This window comes from Rhyacophila brunnea, unplaced genomic scaffold (assembly GCF_057557595.1).
Source record: "Rhyacophila brunnea isolate RB1 unplaced genomic scaffold, BYU_Rbru_1.0 scaffold_18, whole genome shotgun sequence".
NCBI classification, from domain to species: Eukaryota; Metazoa; Arthropoda; class Insecta; order Trichoptera; family Rhyacophilidae; genus Rhyacophila; species Rhyacophila brunnea.
The window spans coordinates 8,584,366-8,610,168 of NW_028232837.1; the positions used below are offsets into that span (position 1 = coordinate 8,584,366).

The 25,803-nt window shown below is 35.5% G+C and overlaps 1 protein-coding gene across 2 annotated transcripts in view; it reads left to right on the forward strand.

The window, feature by feature from the left end:
• The first annotated feature begins 6,246 nt into the window (after positions 1–6,246).
• rin (ras GTPase-activating protein-binding protein 2) overlaps positions 6,247–25,803 on the forward strand; it is a 35,434-nt gene continuing 15,877 nt past the window's right edge. For both annotated transcript variants that reach the window (XM_085945138.1, XM_085945139.1), the window contains exons 1-5: positions 6,247–6,381; positions 9,477–9,618; positions 14,191–14,332; positions 18,409–18,567; positions 24,520–24,838. In XM_085945138.1, coding sequence (XP_085801264.1) covers positions 9,521–9,618; positions 14,191–14,332; positions 18,409–18,567; positions 24,520–24,838 — 718 coding nt within the window. In that variant the 5' untranslated portion in view covers positions 6,247–6,381; positions 9,477–9,520. The remainder of the gene's footprint in view (positions 6,382–9,476; positions 9,619–14,190; positions 14,333–18,408; positions 18,568–24,519; positions 24,839–25,803) is intronic.

A 25,803-nucleotide genomic window follows, 5' to 3' on the forward strand; every position in this document is an offset into this window, starting at 1 on the left:
TTTTATTTACCTAGGTACCTATATAAATATAGGTACTACTGGCATTTACATTTCTTTAAAAAAGGGTCGACAAGCGAGCTGGGTGTCAAACGCTATGTACGATCGTTTATATTATATTAATATGTCGACGCCAGTCGCGCGGACGCCGATATGAGTATCATTTTAATAGTAATATAGCCATATTATAGTACTGTGCATACATATCCCTACATCGGTGCTACAATTGCGATTTACGCAATTTATGGTTTCCAAAAAATATCCTTCAATTTTCATAAAAAAAATGACATAATTCCTAGGTACCTATCTATACGATACCTACCTACATGTCGATTGGCGACATACGTTTAATGCACGCGGACAAGTCGGAGTTGGTTCCTCTCTTTGGTTTCTTGATTATTTTTCAATTTTCTTTTGAGATTTAATTAATAACACAATAATAATATTTATTACCTGCATCTAGATTTTAATAAAAGAATATCTGCCCTTTTTAATCCGATATTATTATTTGATCTGTAAGTAAATACGGCTCATAGGTACCTAAATAAAAGATTATTGTGAAAATATGTGTTATTTTTGGATTGTAAAACGGTCGGCTAAAAGTGTCAATGACATTGAGCTACTTTACGAGCTGCTTGTTGGCGAATTTACAATCTACCTATATATTCGCCCAGTTGAGTGTCATCATCGAACAATTAGTTAACAAGCAGATTGTAAACAATCTACCGAGAAAAGTTGAAAGCCGGTCAACTTTACACGCTACACGCCGGCGTGTGGGCCTACTACGTCTGCGCAGCAGAGCGTAGTAGCGACCTCCCCGTAAAAAGACGAACTACGTTCTGTCAAAATAGTCGCTAGCTTTAAAATTATATTAGTCTATGGCTAGCTTGTTGGCTTCTCAGCGAATGGAAAGTCTTGTGTGTCATCATCACAATCGCAGTAGCTGAAACACCCGCATTTAAATTCGCCAACAAACCTTGTAAAGTAGCTCAATGTACACAGTGACGTCCCTAGATAAAATGCCGCCCCTAGGCAGCGCCAAAATGCCGCCCCATTTTTTAATCATGATTTCATGACTTCAATATCTTACTTTTAATCATAAATACAAATTTTAATAGTCTCAACACTCAACCATCAAAATAAAAAAATTAATTCCTGGCCCTTTTTGTTGCACAGTCAGTAACTATGTCATCCAAGTCTATTTTAAATGCCATCTCTGCTTCAATATACAATATTGCGAGTTCATAGTTTCAGATATGTTTAAAAATACACCTGATAACTTCCAAAACTCACGAGTGACTGACAAAAATATTTGGATAAATTTTAAATTAGTTAAGTATGTACCTATAATTCAAATTTAATCCACAAATCTAGACTTGTCATTTCTGGTCACCAGAGACGTGATGTCCAAGGTAAACGGAAGTAAACTAGACATCGTGTACCCAACAAAAAATACAGTCCTGTTAATCCTTTTATGTTAATGTATACATTTTGTTTCCAATCAGTGAGCTGTTTTTTTAATGGGAAGATATTTCCGTTATTACTAAGTTTAAGTAGCCATTTCTATATATACCTAATGATTCTCCTCGATTTGCCGCCCTTCGAGTAACTGCCGCCCCCAAGCGACGCTCAATCTGCCTACCCCCACGGGACGTCACTGAATGTACACGATCTTTTAAAAGACACTCGTGAGATTATGTCAATATGCACGCTTTCACCAAACACAATCGTTGAATTTCATACATTTTTGTCAATCTACCGATATTTTGAAGACAAAATCAAAAAATCTATTGAATTTTGAAAATTTTAGTTGGCAACACTGCGCAGCGTCCGTGTGGCTTCTTTCTCGTGGATCTGTTTGTCAGCCAATGAATCTTTCACATCAGCTTTCAGCTTTATCACCAGCCATTGAAAAAATATAACAGTTTTAGAATTAATTATGTACCTTAGATTTATATACTTAAAATGAATACGGACCAAACTATACAAATATATACCTACATCGTATATATTATTATTTATATTGCGTACATATACCAGACTCGTCGGCAGTATTGCCATCTTTTCAAATTGAAATTATAGTACAGAGCCTCTAAAATTATAGTATTTGGGGAAAACATATAGTACGGTTGTCATATTCTGTTGAAAATGTACCAGGTTTTTGTTTCTCAGAAAAAGATAACGGAGAATTTGAGAAACTCCGAGACCCTTTTTATTTAGGTACCTCTTCCGACGAAAAATGTTTACCGAAGAATTCAAGGAATTTCCTTTTAAACCACAATAAAGGATTTTTTTTTACGTTTTTCGAGCATTTTTTTCGAGCAAGTTCTCCAAATCTTCTTATATTGCGAAATTATAGCACTTTTCACCAATTTATCGAACGGAAATATTGAAATTTTAGTGCTTTCTACACATTTTTTTCGATATTCAAAATTGTAGTATTTTAGGCATACTATACCTGTTTATATCGTACATAGTACGCGGAGCAAAATTATAGTACAAATACTATAATTATAGTACGGTTGGCAACGCCGCTCGTCGGTGATTTGACGATGAGCCTCCGGTGTTGCTCGCTAAGTGCAAGAACATAGTGGTCGCGCGGGGGCGGCGCGGCGGCGTCTTGCGAAACTCAAACGTATAACCGTGTGTAAAATGTTCGTAGACAGTGTCTTTTTTGGGGTATAACACACACGGTTATACGTTTGAGCTTCGCAAGACGCCGCCGCGCCGCGCCCGCCGAACCACTACGGCCGAGCACTAATAGATTGTGTAATCTAGGCTGTTGTGTATATCTGAACATACTATGACCTAATAAATGCCACCTACCTATCAAAACAGCCTACGATAAATATTTTGCATATAATGAGGACATATATTATTATAAATTAATATTATATTATATACGTCATAATATTGAAATCACGCTTTGATTTTTGTGATGTTGTAGGTAGACACATAAATTATGTACCTACAGAGGTACCTACCATGATATTCGTAATTATTACGATTAATAATTGGTAATGAATTTACTATTTCTACGGAACGAAATAATTTAATGCCACTACAGACAGAGAATTGCAGTTATCATCCATTTACTAGACTGCGAAATCTATAACGTGAAACCTGGCGGCGGCGCTCGTGTTGTATCTTGACTATGGTTTTCGATTTCGAAGTATTGTAATGGCTCAAACAGACTCTATGACGATCGGTCATATAAATGCCGAAAAACACGCTTCTTATGTTGGCGTCCTGTGTCAGAGAGTGTAAATACGATATCATAGCTGTCATACAATATGTATGTATAAATGTCGGAATGGCATAGATATGATCATAGACACTAAATCGCTCTTAGTATAAATGTGCCCGATCGTCATATATGCTTCAAATACACTCTATGACGATCTGTCATATATATGTCCAAAAACCCGTTTCTTATGTTGGCGTCCTGTGTAACAGGGTGTCACGGAGTGTAAATACGATATCAGCTGTCATACAATATGTATATGTATAAATGTCGGAATGGCATAGATTTGATCATAGACACTAAGGCCTACCGCGCATGGACGATTACAGGTTCGTTTCTTTCAACATGAACGAAACAAATCAAATTAAACCATAGACAATATACATACAAATTGTAGTTGACCGGAAATGGTTTGAGATTTGACGTTTGGTTCAGTGTATCATTGAAAATCAAACCGTTCTCGGACCATCAGAAATGGTTTGACATGAAACGTCAAACCAATTCGGACGATCCATAGACTAATGGCAATCTGTCAAAGTGTTGATAAGCATTATTCGGCATTTATATATCATGAGGTGATCATATTAATATGTTAAATATTTACACCATAGGAGTTCACTTGAATTATATGTATTATAGATTAATAATCAATACCTATTATTCATAAGTAACCATACGCGAACAAGACGCCGCTTTTGGTGTTATTATCTCAAAATCCAGCACTATTTTCTATGCAAGTTCGATTTAATATCATTACTATAATTATTATGTCAGACAAAGAATTTATTTATATTTTGTAACGGAGATTCTAAACTACAAACTGTGTTAAATCAACCCGGAATGATCTTTATATTACCCAGCGAATTTAATATGTTCGATTGTCGTCTAAGTCACAATATCATACTGTCGACATGAACAAGTGGTCAATTATGAAAAGCTCTAATCAAAAGTAATTTTTAAAAACTCGTCATAGGTACCTATAAATCTTATAAATTAACTAAATGGCTACCTATTTATGAAGCATTCTTTATATTTTGTATATTTAAAATGAATGAATACGACAGTTTGTTAAATTTGTATTATTGTAGACCACGATAGGAGGTTAGAATTTCATAAAAAGTTGACGTTTCAAATATGTTTCTGTTTTAGAGACTAATATATTATGAATTAATTTTAAGTACTGGCAACACTAATAAGTTGTCAGAAAAGCGTTTCCGTGGACATTCTACCAAACGGTTCCAAATCAAATAAATCCAACGTGCCATTTGATTCGTTCAGTTCAGGTTCAATGATACGAACTTTACATTACCGGCCGGTAGCATTCGGACCATCGTTGGTTTGCTCGCGCATGCTCCAAATTATTACCGGCCAGTATGTTTGAGCGCGCATGGCGTGATATAGATCGGAGGCAATGCGCGCGCACTGAAGATATGCATCCGCACCGAAAAATGGCGGACGCAATATAAGAAACGTCAAAATGGATTTGTAGAGCTTATATTATATAATATATAGAGGTTTTGTATAGATTATCAAACTGTTTTAAAATGTGGGTGTATATATTATTAATTTATGAAGAAGGAAACTGAAAAAATGGGACTGGTACGCGCATGCAAAGTCAATAGGTACGCATCGATGAACTGTCAAGTCAAATGCTCCATACGACCGCGTCACTTGTGCGTGCATGTATCATGTATGAGTGCACTCTCGGCCGGCCATGACTTGTCATGTGCGGGCTCTCATTTAAAATCATTGCCAATGGGACCCCGGCCGGTTCGAATCGGTGTAAAATTTTGTGTCTGAACACAGATTTTCAATTCGGCCGTTCGCTCGATCGTCCATGAGCGGGGTTGCATTGCAATACGATGGTTACAACTCCTCGATTGTTGACCGTACGATAGTAAATCGTTCATGCGCGGTAGGCCTAAAACGCTCTTAGCATATAATATCGTCTTTTAAGAAACAACACCGCGTAAGTCCCCATTTAGCGGTTTTAGGTTTTGAATAACATTCGGTAGGTAAAAAAATCCTACACCGTGTTTGAATGAAAAAATGTTTTTTTTTTAACTAAACACAAAAAAAAAAATAAGTTAAAAGGTATCAATTTTCATTTTTTTGAGACGTTTTTTGTTTCACCTGAAAATTTTAATTAATTGACTTCCGCGGTGTTGTTTCAAGCGACGATATGTGCCCGATCGTCATATAGTCTATTTGAAACTTAAGTAGGGAAACGCGAGAGGAGGGGATATAGTTCTTCAAGCCGCCGTCTATCACCGTAAATATTTCGCACTATAAACTATCTAATATGCAGTTTCACTGACTTTTAAAATACATTAAAATTTAATGTTTGGGTTAATGTAGGTATTGGTACCTATTATTAAATTAAAAATTGCAATTTGAATAACATTGACCAACATTGACATACTATAGGTCAACCTACAAACTTATCTGGAGAATGGCCAAAAATGGAACTATGAACTACCATAGGATGCCATATTGAAAAACGTCATTTGAATGTCAGATTTTGCCAGTTACGAGTTGTGATTGGGTAGTTTTTGAGAGTGGCTCCCTCATCTCATTCTCCAGATAAGTTTGTAGGTTGACCTAGAATGTAGCCAGAGAGATCATTAATAATCAAGGAAATATGATAAAAAGGGGTTAAAAAGGACCAGAACAGAAGAACACACGGCGAAAAATACGATCTACATCTCAAGGGACTTCAGAGTCACAAGAATAATAAAAGGTTTAATGGTAGATAAGAATCCTTTTCTTAATAATTTGAGAACGGTAAAATTATTTTATTATTATCTACCTATTTACCGTAGAAATAAACGTGAAATATACGAATTTTAAGTACCCATTGATTAAATAAAATTGAAGTTTTCGATATATTTTTAGCAAAATAATTATTAGAATATTATTATTTTTAGTATTTGAATTTTAAGGAATAATATTTTTTGATGCAGTGGAGTCTGGAGTGAACAATGATATTATTTACCGGTAATGTTGGTATTAGCGGAACATTGACACCCTAGAACGGCGAGGGCCTTTTTCTGTTTTCAATCCCAATTTGTTGTTAAAATAGGGATTCTATTAAGTTTTTTGAATATTTATCAAAAAATCAAGATTTTGTGCCCATTTAAGTGAGTAATATATCCCCTTATTGTCGTTAGTTTTCGTTATTTTTAACCATTTATTTGGTGTAACTATTCCGCCGATGTTTGCGAAGGTTAATTTGTTTAAAATTCGTCCCGTTTTCTTATTCCGTCTTTCTGAGTTTAAAAAATGTTGTATTACAGTGAAGTGTTTATTTGCGAATTAATCCCTTCGCTCAGATTCGACGTTCGAGTCCTTCGTATCCGTTCGCCGGTTGCGATTTATATTTGTCAAATTTAACCGCGAACGTCGCCATGTGTGTTGCGCATTCGAGGAAACTTTTTGTCTCGGAACATTTTGAACGGAAACCTCTGCCGTTTAATCTCTCACGATTCCAAAAATATAAAATACTTATAACACACGACACTCTCATTATACCTAGGACTGCCTTTACGAATGGATAAACTGTTTTCAAATTCCTTTGTTTGTGTCTTTTCAGAAGGTTTCTGACCTCTAATTCACGCAGTCGATACAATTTTATACATATTAGGTTGTAAATCTATTCTTTTATTGCTTGTGTCAGATTTTAATAATGTGTTTACCTGTCAGATTTTCTTTTTAAGCCCCCAATTCACAATGTTGATTAAAATCAGTGACATAAGTCTCATGGCTGTATTTTTACTCATCTTTATAAAAATCAGCAATTTTGCACCATTAGATCATCACTAAATGAATCCACATTTGAAATCTATAAAATATTGAGATTAGTCTTCAAGTATGCCAAATTATTGTCCTCCTACAAACACTAAAACCGTAGAGGTAGATCATTACAATTAATGTATTGGCCGATTTGGTTACATACTAGCAGGTACAGAAAGACTTTTTAATAGCCACCGTTAAAGATTAAGTTCTTGGATTCCTATCAGCGTTGCCAGATGTCCCGATTTTTGTGGGACATCCTGCGTTTTAAGCAAAAATAGATTATAGAACAAGAATAGCGCGACAGCTAAATTCACAATTATTCAAGAAATACAAATAAGACGTTTAGATGAAGTCAAAGCTAATTTCGTTTATTTTAACCATACTAATAATCTAATTACTATAAATGATGAATGGGTATTTTCTCAGATGAATTGCAAATTGATATTATTATTTTGATAGTTTTGTAGTTTATGTTGTATCATTTATGTTTGATATTATAGAAATAAACATTTGGAATATTGAACTATGCGTTTTTAGCTAGTCGCACTTTATTTATGTTTGATATTATAGAAATAAACATTTGGAATATTTTATTTCACAAAAATCTCATTTTGGTAAAATAATTATCTGGTAACTGCTCCTAATGGATGTTTAGTAGCTTAGCCGAGACAGGCTTGAAGTAATACCAATGTAAATACAGTCAAACTCGGTTATTACGATCAAGGACATAGCGAGATCTCGGATGTAATGAGGAAACGTTCGTTGACATTTTAGTTAATGATTTTCTCCATTCACTTTTATAACGAGCTACTTATCGGATATACTGAGCAAAAATATCTTCAAAATTTTTCTTAAAACTGTTTATGTGTCGAACGTTTAAAACATTTTCGACCCTAAGCAATAAAGTCTGACCGTAGACCGATGCCACCTGGATCGGATTACGTTTATGACCCTAGTTAAGTGTCTTAAGTACCTAATTGGTGTTTTCGCCGACAACATTGGAAAAGTATCCACGCATATGGTTGAAATTTCATGTAAAAATTCCAAGCTGATGTCAGTAGATACCTACCAGCGGTCATTACAATAGACAACTTCATTTGTAGTTAATGAATGCCATGCTTGTTCCGGGGAAAAATTCTAATTGTGTATTTTTGTTTGAATTGCGACTTTTTGTGCTATGTAACCGCTCATTTAAAAATACCTATTTTCTGATATAACGAGTAATGCTTACAACAAGCAAATTCAGTCGGTCCCATCTTCCTCGTAATAACCAACTTAAACTGTAATTTAAGACATAAGAAATGCAACATGGTGGTATATTCTATTTCCTTTTTTTTATCAATGATATCCCTTTTAATCAGTTCTCTTTAAGCTAACTATCCAAACACCATTAGCGAGAAAGACAGTAGCGACAGCATAACACTACTGCTTTTGGAGTCTCAATGTCACCTGTTGCGCTGTGACACATACAATACTGCAGTGGCGAAGGGTGGAGGTAGGCTGTTAAGATCCGCCATAAATATTGCACAATAAACTTCGTCAGTCATACATACTTGTTTTCATTGAAATAAGACTACATTTTACAGATGGTGTTGGTAGTTTTTAAAATTCAATTAAACCCTGCGAAAACCAAGCCCTAATAGATAATAGTCAAAAAATACTAGTATATCTATAAAATATCTAAAATTATGCAATTAAATGATACATAAATTTGGATATTTTATAGATAGAATAATATTTTTTATCTATTATAGTTTGGTTTAGGCATAGCTTGATGAATTGAAAAAATGAACCAACAATATGTGTAATACGTATTCTTAATCTAACGAAAACAAATAAGTAAGAATGAAAAAATGTGCACAATTTTGTCATATCGCCTAAAATATACCAATACTATTATGGTTTGGTTGAGACAGGGTTTAATTGATTTTTAAAACTCAACCAACACCATCTGTAAATTGTAGTCTTATTTCAATAAAAACATATACATTTCACTGAAAAAGGTTAATGTGCACTATTTATGGCGGATCTTAACAGCCTACCTCCACCCTTCGCCACTGCAATACTGTTGTCTCACGATACTCGAACAGCTAGTTTTAAGCTGTGTTTGACGTGTCCAAGGCTAAGTTTTCATCACAGTAGATAAGGGTTCTGACGCATTGCGCATTTCTTTTTTTTATAGACAAGGCTGCAGTGAACAAGGCCAAGTTTATACAAAACAGTTAGCGGGTGAGATTTTTTTTTTTTACTCTTAGCCAGGGTGGGCACACGGTATTTATCACAGAAGACTTATACTGGTAGATCTTGGGTAACCCTTTTTCAGTGTCACTATCATATAAAGAGTCCCATCTGCATCGGAGACGACTTCTCTTTAACATCTTTTTGCCTCTCATTAAGTTAATGCTGTGGCTATTGTTAAATGCTATTTTTTGTGTTGCAGAACGGGAAAGTCCCTGAAGCTCTCCCCAAGCAGTGACAGAGGAAATGGTCATGGAAGAGTCTCCGTCGCCACAAATTGTAGGCCGAGAATTTGTTCGGCAGTATTACACACTCCTTAACAAAGCCCCGATTCATCTTCATAGGTTTGTTGACTTTTCTTTTATATCATTACATTAATTTTATCGTAGTTGCCGATTCATGGTTGATACAAGAAAATGCATATGTAAACATGTATTATCGTGCGAGTTGCAAGATTGCATGCAAGGATAAAAAAAGTTCAGAAGCTTCTGAATTTTTACACAATATTTATTATTTGTATGGCGGTGCGCATGCGCAGTAGAACGGTAATGGCGAACCTGCTGAAAAAATAAACAAACTACACCGCGCAAAACATTTTTGACGTTTACAAATAGCACCATACAATGACATCATTGCGTCTCGCTTACGCCTGAAGAGTGAGATTGGCGAGATAGTCAGCACTTTAACGTGTAAACAGTTATTATCACGATAGTGGCACCAATACACACTATTGGTGCCAGTAAATCCATGCACGTGTACAGACGCTGTAACTATCGACTGAGTAATTTTCGTCACTTCATTTGCCAAACTTGTTATTTCATTCATCTGAATTATTTCCATCTCTGATAGTTTATTTGCCCAAAATTTTTTACGCATATATGTACATAATATATTTTTACAGACGCAGCGTTTTTGTTTGGCCGAATTATCGAAATAAAAAATGCTGTTTTAACGAAATACAGTATAACGAACAGCCATATTTTTGGGTATCAGCGTAATGTCTGATTGCGACGAAACAATGACTCATATTTTAAGATTTCATGAGTCAGTTGTTTCAATTAATATATTTTTTTTTATCTCTTCATGTTAAATTATATGGTGAATATTTTTGTGGTCGATCATTGTAAGATAAAAATAGAAATTGAATAATAATTGTATTTTTTCTGAACTGATTAATATGATTTGCTCATAATCTCACTAGTCCAGCACTGTAGAATACATGGCGCCGGATTAAAAAAATGTGTGAATTACGGCCCCACGATGGCCGAGCGGTTTATGCGTCGGCTTATAATGTCGTGGGTCACAGGTTCGAATCTTGGATCTGGCAAATACACATATTGTTTTTCAATTTGTGTTAGGAGTCAGAGTATGGATCTGATTGGTTGAGGAAATGGCTAACATCCATTTCTCGTAAAAATGAAATCTGTTAATACAACCTTCACTCTATGGAGCTCCACGATGGTCTTCTTTGGATCAGACAGGGTCAAAAAAATTAATTGAAATAGTAACACTACTAATTTGCATAATATGTAAAACATTAGAGCACCTATTAGCCAGCTCGCACATCTAAACTCGTCTCGTCTGCAACATGTCGAAACAAAAAACAAAAATCTGGTAATACAAACCTCTGCTCTGTAGAGGCCATATATTATTATCTTATTAGGATCGGACATGTTCGAAAAAAAAAAGTAAAAAATGATTTTATTGTTTACCAAAAAAATCTCTAATCGACGATTGTTTTCTATCACTGATTGCATTGTCAATGTTGCTCCTGTATAAATGGGATAATTGTAGGTGTAAGTTGCCTCTCTCTAGTTGATCTCTCGCACTTAAGACAAGTTTGCCGACCACTGCTTTATATCCTAATAATATGGTTGTATATTAAAGATGGTTTTACGATTTTCCAAAGAAATTTTGCATCAAGCACGGTCTTGAGGCGACTCTCACTTATAGCGCCTGTACAGTCTAAAAGTCTTGACTGTCTCCAATCGCATTCTTCAGGAGAGAGCGAGACGCGATGTTGTCATTTTATAGTACTATTTGACAGGTAGTGAAAATTGCTTAACCTCAAAATTTCGTTCGTAGTTGGTTTTGTGCCGGCAGGTTCGCCACTATCCTTCTACTGCGCATGAAAATTCAGAAGCTTCCGAACTTGTTTGATTCATTCATGCAATCTTGCAATGTAGGATAATACATGTTTACACGTACATTTTCTTGTTATGGCTGCGATAATACGTACTGTCAGCAGTAAATCCATGCATGTCTAAACGGGGTATTGCGCTATAGAAACTTTTTCAGACATACGTATTTGTTTTCATTGAAATAAGACTAAAATTTACAGATGGTGTTAGTTAGTTTTTAAAATTCAATTCCAGCCATAATTGGTAATAGTAAAAAAATACTCGTCTATCTATAAAATATCTAAAATTATGCAATGAAATCATACATAACTAAATATTTTATAGATAGAATAATGTTTTTTATTTATTCTAGTTTGGTTTAGGCAGGGCTTCATGAATAATTAAAAAAAATGAACCAACAATATGTGTAATATGTATTTTTAATCCAACGAAAACAAATAACTATGCATGAAAAAGTATGCACAATTCTGTCGTATCGCCCACTTTAGACCAAAACTATTATGCTTTTGTTTAGCCAGGGTTTAATTGATTTTTAAAAACTAACTAATACCATCTGTAAATTGCAGTCTTAGTTCAATAAAATCAAATACGTATGACTAACTAAGTTTAGTGTGCATTATTTATGGCGGATCTTAACAGCCTACCTCCACCCTTCGCCACTGTGCCACTGCCCTTTTAGCCACGTGTTAAATCTCGGCCTGGGTGCGAATCCTGTCATAATCTTACAATTGCATTGTTTTGATTTTTTACTTATTGAAGAGAATAATTTATTAATAATTATTGTCTTGTTATATAAAATGTCATAAAATTTGACAAGCAGTATAATATTACATTGAATTGTTATCTAGTGTGTAATATGATAATTAATACAGTATGTTAGCAAAGTGATTAATATACAAATTTTGAAAATACTTACTCTTAAGGTAAACAAATAATATGTACAATAATGTATTTTATCACAGAATGACATTGTAAATTTGTAATTACTAAAAAAACAACCTATTATAAAATATTATTGTCAATCAATTGATTATTTATTTTGTAAACAAAATGCATACATAATAACTATGCATGTTTACAGCCTTGGACTCAATCCTCTTTTGATGAAATTGTCTTTGGTAAATGAAAATTTTATCATCGTCTTACATCATGACCGTCCTCAGTTGGAGTGTATGGCAGTAGAGAGGGGTGGAGGTAGGGTGTTAAGATCTGCCATAAATAGTGCACATTAAACTTTGCTAGTCATACGTATTTGTTTTTATTGAACTAAGAAAACAATTTACAAGATGGTGTTGGTTAGTTTTTGACAATGACATTTATTAATGGACAACGCACTCAATACAGTAGCTAGCAAGTAAATTCGTGCATAGCGACATTCGCACATGCATAGGTAGACGTCACGCAAATTCCATTATGCGATATCACGCATCGGGAATTTATAGCAATATCACCATTATTGTAATGGCGTTAGAACAGATTATGCCATTCGGCAGACCCGACAAAAAAGTGAGTGTCATTTTTTTTTCTAGATGCTTCGTCCATATTAATGTCTTTGGTTTTTAAAAATCAATTAAGCCCTGCCTCAACCAAACCATAATAGTTTTAGTATATTTTGGGCGATATGACAAAATTATGCACACTTTTTCATTAATACTTATTTGTTTTCGTTGGATTAAAAATACATTTTACAAATGTTGCTGGTTCATTTTTTAAATTCAAAGTCCTGCCTAACCAAACTATAATAGATAAAAAAATATTATTCTATCTATAAAATATTCAAAGTTATGCATGATTTAATTGCATAATTTTAGATATTATATAGACTAGTATTTTTTTTTTAAACTATTATCTATTATGGCTTGGTTTCGCAGGGTTTAATTGAATTTCAAAAACTAACCAACACCATCTGAAAATTGTAGTCTTATTTTAATGAAAACAAATACTTATGACTGACAAAGTTTAGTGATCGGATATGGCGGATTTTAACAGCCTACCTCCACCCTTCGCCACTGGCGTTTGGATACCACGGACCGTCTCCAAGAATCCCTCACCAATCTGATTGTATTTCGTATACTTGCATTCGGAATCCGGTTTTATTGAAAAAACAGACTTAAAACTCTTGAGGTGTCCGTAGCTTGTGGCCAAGTCAGGTCCGCCAATGTTCCTTCTTCATTCAATGTGATGAAGAGGCCTCCGATCTGCTTTACTTGGGAAGGTATACCACCGCATACAATTGGTGAAGGGTGGAGGTAGGCCGTGGAGATTCGACATAAATAGTGTTCACTAAACTTTGTCAGACATACTTATAATATATTCTTATTTAACTAGGAATACAAATTGCAGATCTTGTTGGTTAGTTTTAAAAATTCAATTAAACTTTGGCTTAACCAAACCATGATAGATAACAAATAAAAAACATTCCCCAATCTATAAAATATTGCAAATTATGCCATTAAATCATACATAGATATTTTATAGATAGAAGAATATTTTTTAACTATTATGGCTCAGTTTAGACTGGAGTTAATTTAAATTTATAAAACTAACCAACACTATCTGCAATTTGTATTCTTAGTTCAATGAAAACAAATAAGTATGACTGACAGAGCTTAGTGTGGAGTATTTATGTTGACTTTGTACAAGCCACCTCCACCCTTCGCCACTACTGCATGGATACCCATTATCCGCCGCAAACATCAGTTCACAAAGCCCAGTGTACAGTTTTTGAGTTAATTATAACATGTATTAATTATTATTGTATTTTCTGGTGTGTAGGTTTTATAACAATGTGTCTTCCTTCGTCCACGGGGGCCTGGATGCCCCTGACAGGGAGACGGCACCTGTCATCGGCCAAAAGGAGATCCACAACCGAATCCAACAGCTCAACTTCAGGGACTGCCATGCTAAGATCAGTCAGGTACAATACCAATCGGCCTGAAATATTATTTTTGGCGTATTACATTATATTATCTTGGTGATGGACTGATCTACTAGATTTAAAAAACGGTTTTATTTTACCAAACCTCGAAAATGCCAAATTGAATGAGTAAAGAGTTTTAAATAGTACTAAAAAATACAAGAGACACTATTTTTCATAACATACATAGGTATGAATTATAAACCATCATGATTCTTTCGAAAGATAAGTATGGTCTCAGGGAACTCATAAATAATGGAAACTGAAATTCTTAACGGGTATGGAGTAACATGCAACCGATCTCGGGTATGGAAGAATATGGACTAAATTTAACATGTCAAGAGTGCGTTATTCTAAGCTTGTCCTTCGTTCTGACAACTGCTCTCAGATTATGCACTGACGCTCATTCAATATTGGTAAGTATTTGAAGGTTGCAACATACACTATTGTACGTCTATAATGTTTGGTTCGTTTTCGTAGGACACTCACATTCAAAATGTAGTGTATTGGGGTATAGCCTATCGGAATTCTATTTTATTAATCTGTTCTGTGGTCTCAACAGTGTTTTCTATAAGCGGATTTTTGTATTTTTTTGATAATCTGGGGGATGCGATGATTTTACTTTTGCGATTATTGCAACCGAATTGAATGTGGGTCACAGTGCTATCATCCCACAATTATTAAATTTCTGTGCGATTATCAAAATTGAATAAATGTTATCGAATGGCAGATATTTTATGCGTTTTTACGTTTTCTCCGTTTTACTGTGCATTTTGACGGAAATATTGCAATGCGATCAGTGGTCGATTTTGCATATGCGACTATTGCTTAGCAGGGACATGCATTGTAATGCAACCGCTCGTCGAGTTGTTATGATTTGTAACAACAATTTTTCTATTATTATTATTACAGTAGAACCTCGTTAATAAGAACACGGATAATTCGAAATTTTCGCTAAAAAAAGTCCCTTGAACTTTATTTTCATATAAAACCATACCTTTAATTCGAAATTATTACAGAGTCCTGGCATATAAAAATATTCAATAAATCGTAATAAAGTACACTATTTCATAAGCCAGTCATTGAAAATTGTGACAGACTTTTCTTAAAACATCATAAATTACTTATTTTAAGAAGGTAATAAAAATAATCCTGACATTTTATGACCTATTAACACACAAGGAATCGGAAATTTGGTAGGCACATCCATGATCATAAACGATATTGATGAAGGTCATTTTTTTTTTTTTTTATTAATTTTAATATTTTCCCCCCATACATTTCATAATTCGTAATTCGAATTTTTTTTCGATTTTCGGTCCAGTGGAATTCGTATTAACGAAGTTTTACTTTATACATTTATTTTAAATGAATGAAAATAGTAACACTACTAATTTTCATAATAATGTAGACCAGTGCTCCGCAACCTTTTCCCACCCACAGCACACCAAAGGTCTTCCCAGAATTGCGCGGCACACCACACGTAAAACAATTTATTTATACATCAAAACATGGACCCCACATCCTGAAATGGGACCCCAGGCCAAGATCTTTGGCGGGCCCCCCTACCTATAGCTACGGTTGAAGACAGCCTGATACTCTAAAATAACATTTTTAAAATAGTGTTCGAGGTAAAATTAATGGTATTGATTTTATGTTAAGCAATTTTTCGTATGGTTATAATTAATATAATTATGGTTAGTTGTCAGGTTAGGAATAATTATTTGTCGAGTATTGACACAATAATAATAAATTGTATTCTACAATAACATGTCTTAAAATATTAATACTAGTTTAGTAAAATAGCGCCGCAGGCGACTTTTTTTGACTTGAAAATGGGAGCTGAACTACGATAGTTTTGTCGGAAATCCGAGGATATTTTTTATTAACCGAAATTCAGAAAATAAATAACCAATGGAACATCGGCGAAGTTCAGTTTAAGCGTCCCGTCATTTATCAATTCAACAAATTCCTCTCGAATTTATAGGAAAAGCGCTTCTATAGAATTTTCGGCATTTGTTGCAAAAGGGTTTCGTAACCAGTCGCATTGATTGTATGAAAGCACTGATGAAATTTCTTTTGCAGCAAAGTTAAATGTTTTTGAAACGGGTGCAAAATTGATTGCTTGTTTTCAATGGTGGTCTGGTAGTTCCTTTGGAACATTTGTAGAGATCCTTCTGCCAAAGTTTGAGTTTATTTTTGAATTCTGCTAATTTATCAGAGTACGTCGATATAGTTTCATTCTGACCTTGCATTGTTTTATTAGGTTCATGTAGGTGCTCAAATATATTACCAGCCATGTACGCAAATTTGGCTATTGCACCGCGGCACACCTAGCATCGTGTCACGGCACACCGGTTGCGGAGCACTGATGTAGACCATTGGAGCAATGGTTCCCAATCCGCGGACCGGTACCGGTCCGTGGATCAAATGGTTCTGGGCCGCCCAAGGAACATTAAATTATTTTCATAGTTTTGGATATCAGTGGAAGATGAATATCCATCTTTAAGCTGTAAAGCTATAAATTTATTAATGTAAAGCAAAGATGCAACAGCAGGATTCGCATTAATTTGTTGAAAAAAACCCATTGTTTTTGTTAAATTTTAATTGTATCAGACTGTTATATATATATTTGTTATAGTTATGTCCATTTGTCACAATATAAGATTAAAAAAATATTACGTAAAAAACCAATTTTATTTCAGTATTAGTGGTCTGCGAATTTTTTTTCCTTTTTTTAACGGTCCGCAGGTGTAAAAAGGTTGGGGAACACTGCATTAGAGCACCTATTAGCGCCTAGCACCTACAATCCTCATTTTATGGGTATATTTCTGTGAATATTATGTATTTTTTTTATATCTGTTTAATCTGCAGAAAATTTGAATGCAATTGAGTAGGTCAAAAGCAAAAAGGTTTCTTACCATCATTTAGACCAGGGGTGATAATCCTTTTCCTGTCGGAAGGCCTCATTCATGTATCATAGATCAAAATAAGGCCGCATTTAAGAAACATACATAAAAATGCATGTACAGTCATCCCATTATAATATACACGGACATAGTAAATATTTAAAATTAATGAAAACCATTTATTAGTTGGACAGTTTTTAATGTCAAGCGTTTGATGACTGGTTTGTGTCATTGGAATAGTTGTTTGCAGCGTAGAGGTTCGCAGTTTCTGTTTATCCTCTAAATGGGTATTTGTCAATTGTGACGTTAATCGGGTCTTGATTAGGTTTAGTTAGGAGAATCTAGATTGACAGCAATATGTGGTTGAAAAGCAGGAAAGCATTCTACGAGCATGTTGCCGAAGGTGTGGGTATTCTACAGCATTTTTCCATTTTAATTGGATCTTTCTTAATATCAAACACCACGGGATTTTATTATATTATAAATTTATATGTAAAACACACTAATATGATATAAAAATAATCTAACATTTTTTATACCTAATAAATAAAAAGGTATATAAAAATAAAAGGATTTATTTTTTAAAATTTGGATTCAGTCAAAAGGCCGCAGGTTCGTCACCCCTGATTTAGACATTAGGATATGATCATAAAAATAATTTCACTGTTTTAAAGGGTTTTAGGTGCATTATAAGTTTTGTTATATTGTACTATTATAGTGTACTGAGCTTCTTTGACCATTGTTTAAATTAAAAATAATTAAGTTATTTGGTCTAATTTTAACATTTCAAAAGGTGACTGTTGTGCATTTCAAAAATGGAAAGAAGCCCTGCCCGATTGCTTCTTATCTACTCAATTGTAATTATAAAATTACAAAAACATTGATTTAAAACTATGCTTGCGCTCGAAAAAAAAGTATTCCAATGAATATTTGTTCCAGCATGAAAATAATGATAATAATAGCGATAACTTTAGTTCATAAAAATTAAGATTTCAAAAACTATTATGTTGTTTATGTTTATGCCAAGTAAAGTGAACAAGTTTAAAAACCACTTCTACTGGACCTAAGGATTGAAGGTATTGATGGAACTCGAAAGAAATTTACTCAGTCGTTCGATGCAAAATATAGTGCATCTATCTGACAGCAAGTGTCTGGTGTGTGTTGCAGGTGGACTCGCAGGCCACGTTGGGAAGTGGCGTGGTGGTGCAGGTGACAGGAGAGCTGAGCAATGGCGGTCAGCCCATGCGCCGCTTCACGCAGACCTTCGTGCTTGCCATGCAGAACCCCAAGCAGTACTATGTGCACAATGACATCTTTCGTTATCAGGTTATTATTCACCACACAATTATTACACTCACCTTTTTCAATTGACAATCCAGAGTTTCTTCTTATTTGGCCACGTGGACACCACACGGCATCTCCAAGAATCTCGGGTGCTCGCCAGTCTTCATTCTTATAGGGTTTCCATGGAAATAAGCCGAACCGAATGGTTTATGACGGTCTCACCTTACGCCGAAACCGTTTATTCCGTAATAAAACTTGTCGAGTGTTCACCCACTTATCTTCGGATTTGTATATACGGGCGCCGCCGTGTTCCATTATGCTCCATTCAAATAACGGTGTTTGTACATGCGCGTCTATTTGAAACAAGTATTCCTTATATTAAAACAGAAAAATATTTTTTCTCTATGGTCAGTTTTTGATGTCTATGGGCACTTAACTGTCAAATAAATGACAATTTCTCACATTTTGCCGCTAGATATCCCTAGTGGTCCATATATTTTGAACTCGCTATTACATTTACTTTCATATTATTTCTTTTATTTTTCGATTAATACTACATTATGGCCGGATAATCCGAATGCCGAATAAACGTTATTGAATAAATAATCATTACAATATAAACAAATGAAAGTAAATGGTTATCGTGATAGTATACCTACCTACCATATAATTATTATGCATAAATCGATTCCAGCATAATCATGTGAATTGAGTTGTTCAAAATATTATATTAGGGTAGGGTGGTACAAGAGCGCGCAGTTTTGGGTTTCAGAATTTGTGCAAATAAAACTATACATTTTAGGAAAACAAAAATAAGTTTATTTCAACTCTTGGTTATCTATCTGTTACAAGAAAAAATACGAATCGTCTAACTCTCACCTATTACCATAATAAAAAAAGTAAAAAAACTTAATGTGCGCACTCATGTGCACCCTGCAGCCCAAGAGTGCGCAGGAGGGTGTACACCAGTGCGCAGACACTATATGATGGGATAATCAGAGGCAAAGATCACAAATATAATCTCCAGATCCCAAATAACCAGTGCATCTCTCGTGCCACTATTCTTGGCATATTTTGCACTGAATCCAGTCCTCAACTGTAAACAATAATAACAGTAGCAATTAATGTATCGTGCAAGAGTGCGCGCGTACTCCTGCACATTTCGTCCCAGCGCACTCATGCACAGCAGGCGAACATTTCGTCAAAAAGATACTACTATCGCCATCTAGGGCAAACTGTCAAACTTTTGTCGTGTAACTGCTAATTAAGTAGATTTGTAATATAAATAATAATACAAGAACACTCTATTGCAATGGACCTCCATGTGAGAGAGTTTCCAGAACAGTTAAATATTATAACGAACAAGCAAAAAAATGATTTTGTTACCTGGAATCGTAAATAATCGCCTAGTTACACACAGCTCGCGACGGCGACACATCACAACTTCACGCTAGCATATAGCGACTGAATTTATCAGCTAACGTCAAATGCGGTAAGTTTAAATCGAATGCGTACTCTTGCACACTGCGCGCTCTTGTACCACCCTACCCTACTTGTATTTATTTGATTTCATGAATCTGCGTCTGATGTGTATTTACTAACGAGACTCTTAAATTTGAAAGCGTCGCCGCTTTTACGAAATTTGCGGCATTGTAGATTAGCTTTATCTACGAAAGCAAAGTTTACTACCTATAAATAAAGCATTCATGATTGAATAAAATGAAGCACCAATTATAGAATCAATTGTAAAATAGATAGTACCATTAGACAATAATCAAAATAATACACTGAATCATAATGAAATACGGAAGAAAACAAGTACCTATGACAATTATCAACAAACGCGGGCTGTCAGTTGCGATCTGTCAAAAATGGACTCTGCCGAATTTAGCAATCGGTTCGCTAAACTTATGGTAGAGGGGCATTAGGTGTTCGGGTTCGGCGAGATGCTTATGTACTAAATTTGGATGAACGCAATTATACGGGCGTATTATATATCTGGCGTAAAATCGCATTTGAAAATTTTGGATGAACACCCTATTAGTCATCCCATAACTCCACCGTATACACTCTATAGAGAGTATTTAGTGGCCTTCCAGGACTCCGGAATCCGATTGGCTTGATGAACAGGCAAGCAATGTTGAAGTTCTCGTCTGGCATCCGCAGTACATGGCCGAGTCAGGTTCAACGTCGTCTCTTCACGCTCAGTGTGATGAGAGGCTGCCTGGTGCATTCTCTTATCTCCTCGTTACTCCTAAAGAGTTTGCATGACATGAAGCTTGGACTATAATTGTGGGGCAAAATATACGATGTTGAATAAAGCCTTCTTGTATAGAGATGGAGCCTAAACATACGAAAGAAAAAGGAGCTCTGGGAATACTGTACTGATTGTTCATACAAACTCTCATGATTATACTGGTTGCTGTTTCATACAAAAATGGCACGTACATCAAACTGAGACATGCCCTCAGCAGTTTTATAGGGAAACCATAGAAGGCTCCACCTGGATGCAGATTCTACATCTTTGGGTAAAATACTGATTCGGACTTATCATATAGCAACCATGCTGAAATCTTAAATCTTGAAAGACTCGTGTCACAACTGTTATTGTTGATGTAATGACTTTCGCCTGAAGGTGACCTGAATGACAAGAAAAGATATGTCATCATAATGACATAATGTACAAAGCTACGAATTGGTTGAGATTAAAACTTCGAACCCAAATTCTTCATTATGTTCCATTGCATTTCTTCATTGACATTTAGAGCAGCGGTCCCCAACCTTGGTTGGGGACCGCTGATTTAGAGCATATGTATTAGGTTCGTTTCTTTCAACCTGAACGAAATAAAATCAAATTAAACCATAGACAATATACATACAAATTGTATGAGTAGAAAGTTGACCGGAAATGGTTTGAGATTTGACGTTTGGTTCAGTGTATCATTGAAAATCAAACCGTTTTCGGACCATCAGAAATGGTTTGACATGAAATGTCAAACCGATTCGGACGATCCATAGACTAATGGCAATCTGTCAAAGTGTTGATAAGCATTATTCGGCATTTATATATCGTGAGGTGTTCATATTAATATGTTTGACATTTACACCATAGAAGTTTACTTGAATTATGTATATTATAGATTAATAATCAATACCTATTATTCATAAGTAACCATACGTGAACAAGAAGCCGCTTTTGGTCTTATTATCTCAAAATCCAACCATATGTTCTATGCAAAGAGTTCGATTTAATATAATTACTATAATTATTATGTCAGACCAAGAATTTATTTTCATTTTATTTATATTTTGTAACGGAGATTCTAAACTACAAACTGTGTTAAATCAACCCGGAATGATCTTTATATTACCTACCTAACGAATTTTATCAATTTAAGTTATATGTTCGATTGTCGTCTAAGTCACAAAATCATACTGTCGACATGAACAAGTGGTCAATTATAAAAAGCTCTTATCAAAAGTAATTTTTAAAAACTTGTCATGCCTATAAATCTTATAAATTAACTAAATGGCTACCTATTCACGAAGCATTCTTTATATTTTGTACATTTAAAATGAATGAATACGAATTTGTATTATTGTAGACAACGATAGGAGGTTAGAATTTCATAACAAGTTGACATTTCAAAAAATATGTTTCTGCTTTAGAGACTAATATGTTATGAATTAATTTTAAGTACTGGCAACACTAATTAGTCGTCAGAAAAGCGTTTCCGTGGACATTTACCAAACGGTTCCATTTCGTTTGTTTGATTCAGGTTGAATGAGACAGACTTTTCATGTTCCCCACTAAAATATTGTACAATCGATGCAATGGGGTTTATTCAAAATACTCACAGCCAAAGGTAATATGTAATCTATATATATAAAACAAAGTCGGGTTAGTTACACCATTTATAACTCAAGAACGGCTGGACCGGTTTTTATGATCTTTGATTTGTTGGATTTGTCTCCGCCCCGAATAGCAGAATAACTATTAAAATATCGGATAAATCACGGAAAAAATAAATTATGAAGAAAATTAATTTTCTCATACATTTTGTATGGAAAGGCTTTTGACTGACATTGATGAATTTGAACGATGAAAACCTCGCGCATTCGAAAATAAAAGAAAATCACAAAAAATTTAAATCCGTATACAACGCCATCTCTGATACATGACAGAAACAATAAAGAAGAAACAAACAAACAAAAGAAAGAATGATAATCGAAATGTCTAACTGTCAATGGTGTAGTGTGCCCAACATTTCGTGCTTCATGTCAACAGCTCAATTTGCTTGAAAAAGATACTCATTGGGATATGACAATCGCTAAAGCAATTTTTTCTGCATCTCCAACTCAGATACGCACATTTTTTGATATCATTATTTCGACATGCTTCCCATCGAAGAATACACCTGAGCTGTGGAACAAGTAAAAGGATGACATGTCAGAAGACATTTTACATCGAATTTGTGTCAGTTTAGCGAATCCTGATCTCGAGGTGAATGAGGAGATACATAACCAGTCTTTGCTTTTGATCGAATACATGTGTTACCTCATGTGCGGCAGTTTGTTAGTCAAGTTAGGAATGCCAACGCCCCATCGTGGAATGAACGACGCTTTCAATCGAGAATTGGAACGTGAACGTGAATATGATCGAGATGCATTGAACCAATCAGTTCGAACGAATGTACCACTGTTGAACCCTCAACAGAAGGAAGTGTACGATACGTTAATGAAGGCAATTGATGATGGAAATGGTGGCTTATTTTTCCTCGACGCGCCCGATGGAACTGGGAAGACATTCCTTATGTCATTGATTTTGGCTACTGTTCGTGCGAGATCCAAAAATGCTGTAGCAGTTGCTTCTTCTGGGATAGCGGCCACGTTGTTAGAAGGATGCCGAACACCTCATTCAACGTTGAAATTGCCGACTGAAAAACCGACATGCAACATTGCGAAATACTCAGCAATGGCCAAAGTTTTGTTAGCAAGTAAAATCATCACCTGGGATAAATGCACAATGGCGCACAAACGCGCATTGAAAGCACTCAATCGAACTATGAAAGATCTGCGCAATGACTCAAGAAGTTTTGGAGGCGCAGTGATTCTACTATCTGGCGATTTTCGCCAAACACTACCAGTCATTCCAAGATCGACCGCTGCTGATGAAATAAATGCTTGCCTCAAATCATCGACTCTGTGGTGCTATGTGAAGACACTTCAGCTGACGACAAACATGCGAGTTGCATTGCTAAACGATCCATCTGCCGAAGATTTCTCCAAGCAATTGCTGACTCTCGGTAACGGCCGTGTTCCTGTCGATGAATCGAGCGGATTGATTTAGTTTCCGCTGAATTTTTCCAATTTCGACTCAACTAAGGACGAACTCATCAACAAAGTGTTACCGAACATCATTGCTAATCACAAACATGACAATTGGTTGAGTGAACGAGCATTCTTGCGGTAAAGAACAAAGATGTGGATCACTTAAACTTCACAATTCAAAATCAAATCGTTGGTCCACTGCATTCCTTCAAATCTATAGACTGTGTAACAAACGAAGACGAAGCAACCAACTATCCAACTGAATTTTGAAACTCATTGGATCTGCCTGGCTTGCCACCGCACAATTAACGACTGTAGGTTGGCTCGGTAGTCATCATTGAATTGAAATTGAATTACAATATGTGAACTTACCAGACCCAGGATTCGAACATGGGACCCTCGACACTATATACCGGCGCTTAATCCACGTGGTCATCGTGTGTGTACAGTGTGTACAGTTCAATATAATTAAAATACTTTTCATTTTGATTTGATTTTCGCACATTTATTGAACTTATTCATTTTGAGTATTCATTTTAACTTAATAAAAAACTGAATTTAATTCAGCTAATAAGTTAACACAAGATTATTGATTCTGAGGCGGTACGAAGTTTGCCGGGTCAGCTAGTAATAATATATAATATGTTTGAAATGTGATTGCAGGACTTTGTGTTCAACGATGAAGACTCGGAATGGGAGTACTCCCGGCCTGAGGAAGTGTCGGTGACCGCCTCCATGACCACCTCCACTCCGGCCGTCCTTCAGCAACCCCTGCCCGCCCCCTACTTCCCGCCTCCCTCCACTCTGCCACCCGTGGCCCCCCTTACACCGCTCGTAGCCCATACCCAGATCAACCACCCCACCCTGGCACCCGTCGAGTCCATCTCCCCTCCTCCCTCCCTTCCGCACCGCTTGCCACACCACCTGCAAAAGCCCGCCGCGCCTGTCGCCACGCACAACGGACACCAGGAAGACTCTCAGGGTGAGTTCGCCTCCACTCTTATCAAGACAATCAACATGGAAGTTATCACTGCAGAAATTGGAATAAATGCAATAGCGTATGAATTGGAATCTTATTCAATTTGACGGCAATGCAAAGCATATAGATCTCCACCAAATAAATTTAATTACTAATAAAGAGACACGAGTCAGGCTTGTCATGGGTCCCGTGTAGAGTTGGGTTTCGGGAATTTCCCGACGGGAAGTCTCGAGAAATTGTTGACATTTTCCATCCCGAATCTCGAGAATTGAAATTTTTAACAATTCGGGAAATCCCGGATCTCAAGAATCTTTTCTCGGGATTTGGGATTTCTTTATTATCAAATAATGATTGAAAAAACGATTTTCTATAAATGGAAAAAGTGGACAGAAAACCCAATATTCAAGGACTGATCGGGGCATTTAAGCCAATGTCGACTCAAAATGAGCCAATTTTTACATCAGGGAATTTTGTGTCACAAAGCGTACGCGATTGACTGTCTGTGTTTTTTGAAATTCTATTTTAATAAGTAATGTTTTGAATTATTTTTGTTTTCCTACTTCTATTTTGTTTGTCTTCTTCCATGAAAATAAATATTCATATTTTTTTGGAATTTGTCTGTTTTTACAGATTTTAGGATTTTTATAGGTTTTCTTGAAATTACCCGATTTCTCGGGAATTCTTTTCTGAAAATCCCGAATCTCGATATAGAGATTTTTTCGGGAAATACCCAACTCTAGTCTCGTGTTCGAATCCCAGATCTGGCAAAAATTCACATGTTGTTTTTTGACGTGTAGTTGTACCTAATAGGGGTTGAGCAAGTGACTAACATCCATTTTTCGTAAAACTAAAATCTGTTAGGAAACCTATTCGCGAGGCGGCCCAGATCCACATAGGATTGTAGAGCCAATAATAATGATAGAGGAGATTTTGTTTTGAATATTGAAGAAATAAAAGCAGTAATCGTA